This window comes from Canis lupus, chromosome 11 (assembly GCF_011100685.1).
Source record: "Canis lupus familiaris isolate Mischka breed German Shepherd chromosome 11, alternate assembly UU_Cfam_GSD_1.0, whole genome shotgun sequence".
In the NCBI taxonomy this organism is placed as follows: Eukaryota; Metazoa; Chordata; class Mammalia; order Carnivora; family Canidae; genus Canis; species Canis lupus.
In genome coordinates, this window is record NC_049232.1 from 57052498 (window position 1) to 57064857 (window position 12360).

Below are 12360 nucleotides of genomic sequence, written 5' to 3' on the forward strand. Positions count from 1 at the left end.
TCTTCACCTAGTTTCTTTTGAAGGCCTGCTTAGTATTTAGGACATAGGCATGTACAGACATCTTTTCCTCCATCTGCTATAGGGATTTATGTAACTTGGAATATAAGTGTGGATACTAGATACTGAATCCATATGAACATGAGGTGAAATATTCAACTGTCAAAATGTTGAATACTTGGATGTGTCTTTTTACATTTTCCTTTGCAGCTATGCAGTCCACTGGCTTCCACACCAGGCAGCACCTGAGACTCATCTTGGCCGGAACCGGTAAAAAAAAAAAAAAAAAAATTCCCAGGACTCATCCTTTACTTTGTGAAGCAGACTCTTTTGGGGTTATGGACTAAAGTTTGATAACATCATACACCATAAAATGTAAAAAGCCTCTATTTCTTGGTAGAGGTAGCTCAGATTATCATGAGTTGTGGATTTTTATGAGGATGAAAGGGCAATTAGCTATAAGGATTTGGAGAAGGGATGACAATATGGAAGATGAACGTGGCCAATAGAAGTTTTATTGGATTTTTTTTCTTTGAAGGGCATCTGGGTGGCTCAGTCACTTAAGCATCTGACTCTCGATTTCAGCTCAGGTCGTGATCTTAGGGCTGTGAAATTGAGCCCCACATAGACTTCATGCCAAGCATGGAGCCTACTTAAGATTCTCTCTCCCTTTCCCTCTGCCCTACTACCCTCCTGCTGCATACACATGTGCACTTTCTCTCTTTCTTCCTCGAAAGAGAAAAAAAAAAAAAAAGGAAGGAAGGAAGGAAGGAAGCAAGGAAGTTAGTTTCTTTCTTTGAGCTAGGTAGATTTAAAATGTAAATTATCTGCTGGAATAATCCTAGCAAGCATCACAAAGTCCCATGTTTTGGTGAGCCAACCCAGCTTCATTTTTCTATACACAATCCTGAAATGCCCAAGGGCCATCCATGGTCACAAAGGGGTAGGTTATCTGTTGGTGACAATGTTGGGGCAGCATGTATCAAATCTTCGGGGGTTTTTTAAATTATAATACTTTGACCCTAGAAAGCTTTCATTTTTAATTCTATATTATATTCTATATTGTTTTAATTTTTACAAGAATTAATTTTGGAATTACTGGTTGACTTTTTCTTTTTAAGTGAAGAGTGAGTTAGACACATGTGTGGACGTTTCAAAAACAGTAATATTACCTATGGCCCAATCAGTGTCCTAGAATCTGACCAATCAAATTGCTAGTCCCTCCTTTTCGAGCAAAGAAGTTAGAAGACAGAAGGACAGGATATTTTCCTCTCTCCCCACATTAGACAAAGAAGGAGAGAAGATTTCCAGGAACAAAACAAAACAAAAAAAAATCAAGGAAGAGAGGTACTGCATACCCTAGTATGTGCAGAGTTTGTGATTCACCACCCAACTCCTATCTACAAACCAAGGGGCACTTTTGTTCCCTGGGGAAAATTTAGCAATGGAGTTATTTTTGGTTGTCATACCCAGGAGAAGGAAGTACCACTGGTATCTAGTGAGTAGAGGCTAGGGATGCTGCTAAGCATCTTAAAAAGGCACAGAATAGCCCCACCAAAATAAAGAATATCTGGCCCAAAATGTCAACAGTGCCAAAGCTGAGACAGCTGCTGAGTATGAAATGAATAGTAGGTAGAAAATAAATTAACCTGAGAGGCTCATACAAACCAGATCATGAAAGGCCTTGAATTTTGTGTCAGAGAGCTTAGGGTTTTGTTTTGTTTGTTTTTTTCATTTTATTTTTATTTTTATTTATTTATTTTTTTACTGTGAATGATGCAAAGCCACTGAAATTACCTGATTAAAATTAGTTTTTAAATATATCACTCTGAAGGCATTCTGATGGGTAAACTTGAGGAGGCCACAACTGGAGGCAAAGAAAACCTTTAAGATACTGTTATAAAGGCCCACAGAGAAATGTAAGGGCCTGGGCTAGCACAGTGCCAAGAGGGACCAAGGGAGAGAGGGACAGCATACATGTAGGATGTAAGAGTCAGCAGGTGTTGGGAATTGAATTGGTATGAGATGGGCAGAGAGGATTCCAGAATAACTTCCAGATTTCTCTTTCAGGTGATTGGATGCACAATGGTTAGATAACAGGAAAGGAAGATTTATGGGAGGAAAAAAATAATGTGTCTAGATAAAAGCTTCACAGAGTTATTCTTTGGAGGAGATAAAACAGGTAATAGAATCCACTCATTCAACAAATATTTTCATAGCCACCATCTGTAGAAAATAGTTGCTACCCAAAGCTGGTTAGTTCCTTATGCAAGCAAACTAAGAGTTGAGCCTTAAGTCTTTCAATTTAAGAAGAAATTTGATGTTATTTTGAGGAAGTCTCTAAGAGCCTTAATGGTTCTCTAATTTCAGGAGATGGAGAGTTTTCCTTTTTGAACCTAGAGTCAACTACACTTAGGCTTCATCTTGAGGGAACCATACCTGTGGAGTTAATTAAGGTAAATAGGTTGGCAAAGACTTCAGCCAACTACTCAAGCAAGATCAAAATAATTCTGTCAGCAAAGATTTTCTTCTGGAGTTCCTTTCAGCCTTGAAAGATTAGACTTTTTTTAGAGTTATGAAAAAATGGATTCTGACTATGGAGAATATACTGGAGACAACGAAATGTACGTGATTCTGAATTTCCTCATACTGAAGTGACACCAAAGAAGATAAAGTCCCAAATCCATGTGGTTGGTGTCCCTGAGGAGGAGCACAAAATATTACAGAATATTTTAAGTAATTTAATTTTTGGAAAGGATAAGTTGTTTTTAGAAGAACTGTAACTTAATGAGTCTTTGGAAGACTTGATCTCTTGTTATATTTGAGATAGTATCTTGACAATATGGCCTGGAATTTTTTTTCTTTCTGATCTCTTTTATGAAGCAAGAGATAAAAGAACTTCTTGAATAGTCCAGCAACATAAGTACTATAACCACAGTTTGTTAATATTATAAATAGTTATTTTTTAAGACTTCCAGAACAAAATATGTGCTATAAATTCTTTATCATAAATTTACTTGTTCACTTCAGTTTAACCTTATCCCTAAAATCTCACCAATTGAGTTATGTATAGGGACAGATACAAGGACAATTTTGAAAGTTCAGATTAAGTTTAAGGGAAAAATATTTACTTTTAACCACTCTAAAATATGCAACTCAAGGTTGCAGATAAGCTCCAAAGAGCTAATTCTTCAATCATCAGTAATGCTGCCTCTGCTTGGAAATGTAAGTGGAAGTCCACAGATTTATCCCACAGCCTGCCATTTACCATTATTGGACTATGATTATAAATGAGTTTGACCAGATATTTTCCTCTTTGATTCAGACAGTTATTCCTGGAGAAGTGCCTTAAAAGGAAGGATCTGACAATTGCTGTTTTCTGATAGATGTAGCTCTGGTGGAACTGCTGCCAATCCTGGCATTCAAGTCCCCTGAAATTATGTCAGCTAACGAATACTTAGAAAACATAAAGTTCAGAAGGCTGCCAAATTACCGTATGATTTGAAGTATCAGTATGTACATTGTAGGAAAAACGTATGTGTTAAAACCCAAATCAGCCTTGCCAGAGCAAGATTAAACCATAAATTCCATAGCCTATAAATTTAACTTTTACTCAGTAAGTGCCTCCTCTGTGCTGGCCACCATGTGAGTAGTTTTCATGACAAAGTATCTCCATTCATCTCTGCAACAATCCTTTGAAGTAGTCATTATAGTCTCCCATTCAGAGATGAAGAAGAGCTAGAGTCCAAAGTCATCTTCCTAGTCATTGCTGGTCCTGGTCTTTTGACAATAAATCTACCCTTTTGGCATTATACCATTCTCTCTCCTAAAACTCCAATTTCAAGAAATCAAGGTTGGTGTGTCAATCTGAGTTCATCTTTTTCCTTCCCAATTTAGTTCCTTCTGTTGAAAATTCACCATCCCTCTTGTCTCCTGTCCCCATGACCAATCAACTGTCAACTTCTATTAATCCCATCTTCAAAGTCCTTGCTTGTCAGCGTGCTCCATGTGCCAGCATTATTGATATCATTTGGGATCTTGTAATTAATACAACACTGCAGGCCCCACTCAAACCTACCAAACCAGAACCTGCATTTTATAAGATCCCCAATGATTCATACAATGAAATTTGAAAAGTATGTCTCTAGGAAAGTAGCCCCTCTCCATTCCTGCTACCATCATTATTCACAGGTTCTCAATGTCTCTGATCCAGAGTGTTTAATAAACCCTTAACTAGTCTTCTTCACTTTTGGTCTCTCCCTAATCCTTTATCATCCAATTCCTATTCATAAACCACCAACAAGTTGACTTTTCTAAAGAAAAAATTGAGTCAGTCACTTGCTCCTCAGAGCCCATGAAAAGTAATAATAATAATAATTAACAATGACATACTTTGTGCCACATATTTTATAAGTGCTTTACATAAACTCCTTTATTCTTTACATCAGCTATGAAATTGGTCCTATTATTACCTCCTTTTTCTTTTTCTTTTCCTTTTTTTTTTACCTCCTTTTTCGAGATGAGAAAACTGAGACTGAGCAAAGTTAAGTAACTTTCCCAAGGTCATGCAGCTAGTAAATAGTAGAAGCAGGGTTAAGGCTCCCCCAGACTCCTAAGCCTGGCTTTGAATGTCCTCCTTAAAAATGGAGGGTTTTTGTCCAAGCATCCACTCTTTGCCAGAAACTTTGCTAGAAATGTCCACTTGACTGTCCCTCACAACAACCCATAGCTAGGTTTTGAGGTTATTATTCCAATTTTTACAGAAAAAAAACTAGGAATTAGAGAAAATTGAACCAAAGTTCAGTTAATTCCAGGCCAATATAATTTCAACTGTATAGCTCTACTATTACTTCCACATAGAAAATGTTCCCTCTATCTCTGATTGCCCAGATTGTACTATCTTTTAAGACCAGTATAAATCTTATTCACAAATTTCTCCTTTCCCCTCAAATTTGGAAGTACTCCTACCCTCCTCTGAAAATTTAATATCTCTTTACTTCCTTTTTCCTTTGTTTTTTTATGGTTATCTCTGTATATGTATAATGATGTATATCACATGAACATTTCAGAATACTGAACTCAACTTCCTTTCAGTAACTCTGATTATTGTTTCTGAAGTTTTAGAAGATTAACTTGAGACAAATTAAATTAGAACCATGATATTAATAAAATGTAATATAAATTCATGAACAGAAAAAAATGCAAGTGTGATCACTCAGAATTGAAGTAAGAATTATTATCCTGGATAAGACAGAATTTGAGAAAGAGGTAAAAATTTACATTTACTATTTAATCTCTCCCATAAAATCAAGCAAATCCCTGTTATGAGTTGATTTTCATGCAAGATGTTTTCTGGATTTTCTACCAACTCATCACTTATTTTCTGTCACTTCACTTACATATTTTTTTAAAGATTTTATTTATTTATTCATGAGAGACACAGAGAGAGAGAGAGAGAGATGCAGAGACACAGACGGAGGGAGAAGTAGACTCCATGCAGGGAACCTGACGTGGGACTTGATCCTGGGACTCCAGGATCATGCCCTGGGCCGAAGGCAGGCGCTAAACCACTGAGCCACCCAGGGATCCCCACTTCACTTACATCTTTCATTCTATTTTATTTTTCCTGATGGTGATTACCTGTTATGAACAATCCTTTCAGATAGCTCCATTCTGATAATAATTCTAAAATTATCTCAGTATAATTCCAGCCTTTTCTTACTACCTGATAGCAACAATTCCCACAAATAGCCCACTGTAAATTAAAAGTGGTATGAAGAGAAAAGGAGATAAATCTCGGCTAATTTTTTTAAGGACTTCTGTTGTGGTAGTTCCTGTAACACTAAAAATCCTTTGGCAAGTAAGTTTAAAAGTTTACCAGCCCATGTTAATTATACTGGATTTTTTTCTAAGTTTATCAGCCCATTATTTTTCCAAGATATATGTCACATACTAGGTTGTCAGCTAAATAATAAAATTTATACATTTTGCTATTAATACTTATTTATCATTATTACTGATACGCAATAAAGAGCTCTATAGTCTAGAGCTGAATACAATCTTATAACTCAATAAGTATTATCATATTGGCAGCAACCAAGAAACTTTTATTTCCTCTTTCACTGATGTTGACTTTCAAATCTCAATACAGGTCAGTCTTAATTATTCCAGTAATTCTCTTTTTTTTTTTTTTTTTTAAATTCTTTTTTTTTTTTATTTATTTATGATAGTCACAGAGAGAGAGAGAGAGAGAGAGAGGCAGAGACACAAGCAGAGGGAGAAGCAGGCTCCATGCACCGGGAGCCTGACGTGGGATTCGATCCCGGGTTTCCAGGATCGCGCCCTGGGCCAAAGGCAGGCACCAAACCACTGTGCCACCCAGGGATCCCTCTTTTTTTTTTTTTTAATATATTTCAAAAAGCAGAGCTCTGAAGTATATTTCCAAAGGTGTTGTAAGATTCACTTTAAGAGGGGAATATAGTATGCAGCTCTGACCTAAATTCTTTCCAAAAAGAGCATCTCACACTGGTTTCCCTATAGGACAAACTGTAAGGTATTTATTTTAAGCCAAAGGAATCCCCAAAAGCCAAAAAAAAAAAAAAAACTTCAGACATATTGCATTTTTTTCCTATTCTGTTCAAAAGAGAATTGGAACTAAGTAAAAGTATCACATACACTCCAAAAGGCTTTGGAGTTTATATCATTTAATAGCACTAGAATATACATCCCATGAGAAGAGGCACCTTGATTATTTTTGTTTGTTGCAGATCATCCAGTATCTAGCATAATGCCTACAATTTAATATTTGCCTAATAAATACTTGTTGTGTAAACGAACAAAATCCCTTCATTTCACAGATGAGGACATTGGAAGCCAAGCAGTCAAACGACCTAACGAAAGTCACACAATAACTTTGAAGCTGTCCCAGCCCTAGAACTTCAGTCTACAATCCCTCATTTAGTATCGTTTCCACTGGTTGTAACATAAGCAAATACAGGTGTTGGAGAGTGAGCAAAATGAATGAAAACATGAAAATAAAATAGAAGCCTGAAGACTTTTTTCAAATACATCATCAGAAGCCAAAAATAAAATTGTAAATAGCATTGGGAAGGAATAACAAAAAAACAAATTTTTTAAATTAAAACTCTTACAAGAGCAAACAAACAAACAAACAAAAGCCCCACCTGTCTGATTGATGGCCAAAACAGCAATTACAGTTTTTTTTAAAAAATCAGTTTTTAATAATAGAAAAGTAGACCATATAAGGAAAACAAGGAAGCTAATAAACATAGCAAGTTAACTATAAACTATAAAACCAAAAACTAAGCCAAAAATAATTTGAGAAATACTTTGAAAAGGACTCCAAAGGCAATAAAACACTTTTTATAACACATTTTTAAAATGGGCTGAAGAGGGATCCCTGGGTGGCGCAGCAGTTTGGCGCCTGCCTTTGGCCCAGGGCGCGATCCTGGAGACCCGGGATCGAATCCCACATCGGGCTCCCGGTGCATGGAGCCTGCTTCTCCCTCTGCCTGTGTCTCTGCCTCTCTCTCTCTCTGTGACTATCATAAATAAAAATTAAAAAAAAAATAAAAATAAATAAATAAATAAATAAATAAATAAATAAATAAATAAATAAATAAAATGGGCTGAAGAATCTGAATAACAATTTCATGATCAGGGTCTAAAAAAGGTACACTTATCAAAAGATCTGATAGCAAATTGGGGAAGTGAATCACTTTCCTTGTCTTCCTGGGGGAAAAAAATGCTAGAATGGAGGTTCTTGAAGCATAAATATGTTTTGAAACATACAAGTCAGGCCTACTATATTAAAGAGTGGCAAATGTAAACGAATGAACAGGAAAGAGGCAAAGAGGTTTTAATGTATGCAAAGTACATATTTATGCAAATGAGGATATATCAGGACACCATCCTACCCAGAGAAAGGATACAGAAATTCCCTGAAGGGCACTGCCTTGATGTGATGCTGCAACCAAAAATTCTACTAAAACACTGCTAAAAAGTATCAAATAGAGGAAAACAGGCATAAAACTCACCTACTTCTATTTAAAACTGTGGCTTATTCATGCTGGAATAAAACATACATTACTGACTATTGGTGTTAATATAATAGGGGGTGCCTGGGTGGTTTAGTCAGTTAAGTGTCTGTCTTCAGCTCAGGTCATGATCTCAGGGTCCTAGGATTGAGCCCCACATCAGGCTCCATGCTCAGTGGGGAATTTGCTTCTCCCTCTCTCTCTGTCCCTTCCCTCTGCTTGTGCTTTTCTCTCTCTCAGGTAAAAAAAATAAAATCTTTTTAAAAAGAATAATATGGGATGCCTGTGTGGCTCAGTGGTTGAGTGTCTGCCTTTGGCTCAGGGTGTGATCCCAGGGTCCCAGGATCAAGTCCCACATCAGATTCTCTGCATGGGGCCTGCTTCTCCTCCCTTTTTCTAGGTCCCTGCCTCTCTCTGTGTGTCTCTCATGAATAAATAAATAAAATCTTTTAAAAGAAAAGAATAATATAATAGAACTGGATTGGAAAAAAAAAGAGGGATTCATGGTCAAGGAGACTATGGAACTAACTATCAAGGCAAAGTTTATGCTCTTGAGAGTTGTACTTAACCTAGGAATTCTTCAATCTCTCTGGACAGTCTATTCCAGTATGTACATGTGGCTACCATTTTACAAAGCACTTAATCATGTACCAAGCATTGTGCTAATCAATTTATATCCATTAAATTTGTAATAAATGTATATCTCAAATTCATATCTCATTTAAACCTCAAAATAATATGAACATGTAAGTATACCCCACTTTATAGATAAATAGACTGAAGTTTAGATAAATAATTTGTCCTTTTCACACCACAGATAAAGCCTGGATATGAATTGTGATGGTCAGACCTCTATATCAAGGTTTTATCCAACTTTCCCTCAGCAGATTTGCACAAACCTTGCTAACATCATGCAGCCTGCTCCTGTGCTCTCCTGCAGATAGCCCAATCCAATGTGCCCTTGGCAGGAGTCCAGATCAAGTGGTTCCACAAGAATGGCATGTGCAAATAGCCCCAGCAGCAGCCAACAGCACTCTGAAGTGATTCCTGCCCTAGGGAGAGGGGAAGATAACCACTCACAACAGTTTGTGGCTCTAGCAGTGGGCTGGGGGCAGACATCTGGTCTGACAACAGGCCCCACTCATCGCAAAATTCTCCCATGGGAAAACACAGTGAGAGCACCCAGCAAGTCTGGAAAACACAGTTCTTGAAAATACGTGGTCGGACCCAACTCAAGTCCAAGATGGCCACAGACTGACCCATTAACAATACAGGGACCAAACATTGCCCATAACAGCCAAAGAGAGCCATTGCAGAAGACTTTACTGAAGGCAAATGCAGCTCAGCCACAGTAGTAGGGTGTATTAACACATAGAGACAACATCCCTGAAGTCCCAAGTTCTTGTGAACAGGGAACATTACACTACAGGGCACTACAGGACCACTTCTCCATAAGGTCACTACTTGCAAAAGCAGGAGATGTAGCTGGCTTTCCTAACACATAAAACAGACATAAAGAGTTAGACAAAATAAGAAGACAGAGGAATATGTTCCAAATGAAAGAACAGGAGGAAATCACAGCAAGAAAGCTAAAGGAAACAAAGGTAAATAATATGTCTGATAGAGAATTTAAAGTAATGGTCATAAAAGTACTCACTGGAGTTGAGAAAAGTGGAAGACCACAGCAAGACCCATAACCAAGGAAAGAAAACATAAAAAAGAACCAATCAGGGGTGCCTGGTTGGCTCAGTTCCAACTCTTGGTTTTGGCTCAGGTTGTAATGTCAGGGTCGTGAAATCAAGCCCCACATTGGGCTCCATGATCAGTGGGGAGGCTGCTTGAGATTCTCTCCCTCTGTTCCTCCTCCCACTTGCATTCTCTCTCTCTTTAAAAAAAAAAGAACCAATCAGAGATGAAGAACTCAATGGTAAAAATACACTAAAGGGAATAAATAATAGACTACAGGAAGCAGAATAACATGTTGATCAGCGACCTGGAGAACATAGTAATGGAAAACAAGCAAGCTGAACAGGAGAAAGAAAAAAGATTAATAAAAAAAAGAGAGAGAATAGATTAAGGGAACTCAGCGACACCATCAAATGTAAAAATATTCACATTATAAGGACCCAAGAAGGAGAAGAAAGAGAAAGGGGAGAGCAGAAAATGTATTTGAAGAAATAATAGCTAAAAACTTCCCAAATCTGGGGGAAAAAACAGAAATCCAGATCCAGGAGGCACAGAGAGCCCCCAACAAAATCAACCCAAAGAAGTCCACACCAAGACATACAGTCATTAAAATAGCAAAAAAGTAGTAAAGAAGAGAGATTTTTTTTAAAATTTTTATTTATTTATGATAGTCACAGAGAGAGAGAGAGGCAGAGACACAGGCAGAGGGAGAAGCAGGCTCCATGCACAGGGAGCCCGACGTGGGATTCGATCCTGGGTCTCCAGGATTGCACCCTGGGCCAAAGGCAGGCACCAAACCGCTGCGCCACCCAGGGATCCCAGAAGAGAGAATTTTAAAAGCAGCAAGAGAGGGATTCCTGGGTGGCTCAGCGGTTTGGCACCTGCCTTTGGCCCAGGGTGTGATCCTGGATACCCGGGATCGAGTCCCACATCGGGCTCCCTGCATGGAGCCTGCTTCTCCCTCTGTCTGTGTCTCTGTCTCTCTCTCTCTCTCTCTCTCTCTCTCTCACTCTCTCTCTCTCTGTCTATCATGAATAAATAAATAAAATCTTAAAAAATAAAAAATAAAAAAATAAAAGCAGCAAGAAAAAAGAAAACAGGTACATATAAGGGAAACCAAATAAGGCTATCAGATGATTTTTCAGCAAAACTCTGTAGGCCAGAAGGGAGTGGCATTATATATTCAAAGTGTTGAAAGAAAAAACCTGCAATGAAGAATGCTTTACCCAACAAGGCTATCATTCAGAATAAAAGGAGAAATAAAGAATTTCTTAGACAAACAATAGTTAAAGGAATTCATTACCATTAAGTCAGTCTTACAAGAAATGTTAAAGGGGATCCTTTGAGTGAAAAGGAAAGAGGATCAAGAAAAGTAGGAACCACAAAAGGAGCAAAATTAAATAGATCTATTAAGTATATCCTTGACCCAGTCAAAGGAATCTCAAATAAAAGAATGTAATGTATGATACTATATACCTAAAACATGGGATGAGAGAAGTAAAAATGAAGTGCTTTTAGAATGGGTACAAACTCAAGTAACCATCAATATAATATAGACTCGTATTTACACAAGATGTTATATATAAACTACATATATAAAGATAACCACAAATTAAAAAAAAAACAGTAATAGATATCCAAAATATAAAGAAAAGGAATCCAAGTATATCACTAAAGAAAGCCAGCAAACCATGATAGAAGAGAGCAAGAGAAGAAAGGAATGGAGAAGAACCACAAAAACAATCATAAAACAAGTAACAAAATGGCAATAAGTACATACCTATCAATAATCACTATGAATATAAATGGACTAAATGCTCTACTCAAAAGACAAAGAGTGATGAAATGGATAAAAGAAGACTCATCTATATGCTGCCTGTAAGAAATTCATTTCAGGCCTAAAGACACATGCAGATTGGCACTGAGAAGCAACCACTGTGAAAACCAGACTTTACTTTTTTCCACACCTTGATTCCTTATTCTGGAACCATGTCTGAAAAATGTGATATGGCTGAGGTTGAGAAATTTGATAGAAGTTTAAGAAGACAGAAACTCAAGAGAAAAAATCCACTGCCTTCAAAAGAAACAATTGAACAAGAAAAGCAAACAGGCAAATTGTAATTAGGTATGCACAGCCAATATGCACTGTATTTTCCACAAGCATTGTTTTCTTATTTTACTTCATGTAAATGGAATTGTATAGAAATCCAAGGTACCAATATTTATATTGGACAAAATAGACTTTAAAACAAAGAATGTAACAAGAAACAAAGAAGGACACTACATAATCATAAAAGGAATAATCCAACAATAAGATATAACAATTGTAAAAATGTACCCAACAATGGAGAACCTAAATACATAAAGCACATATTAACAAACATGAAGGAAATAAGTGATAGAAATATAATAATTGTAGAGGACTTTTACACCTCTTTACAACAATGGATAGATCATTCAAACAGAAAATCAACAAGGAAACAGTGGCTTTGAATGACACATTGGACCAGATGGATCTAACAGATATAGTGAGAACATTCCATCTTACAACAGTGGAACACACATTATTTTCAAGTATACATAGAACATTCTCCAGAATAGATCATATGTTAGGCCAAAA

At 37.0% G+C, this 12360-nt stretch overlaps 1 protein-coding gene across 1 annotated transcript; it reads left to right on the plus strand.

Annotated features, from left to right (window-relative positions):
* The first annotated feature begins 11729 nt into the window (after window positions 1–11729).
* On the plus strand, window positions 11730–11861 carry LOC100684552 (thymosin beta-4-like). Its single transcript, XM_038553295.1, has one exon. It carries the CDS (start codon window positions 11730–11732, stop codon window positions 11859–11861), a length of 132 nt encoding a protein of 43 aa, XP_038409223.1.
* Window positions 11862–12360: the final 499 nt, after the last annotated feature.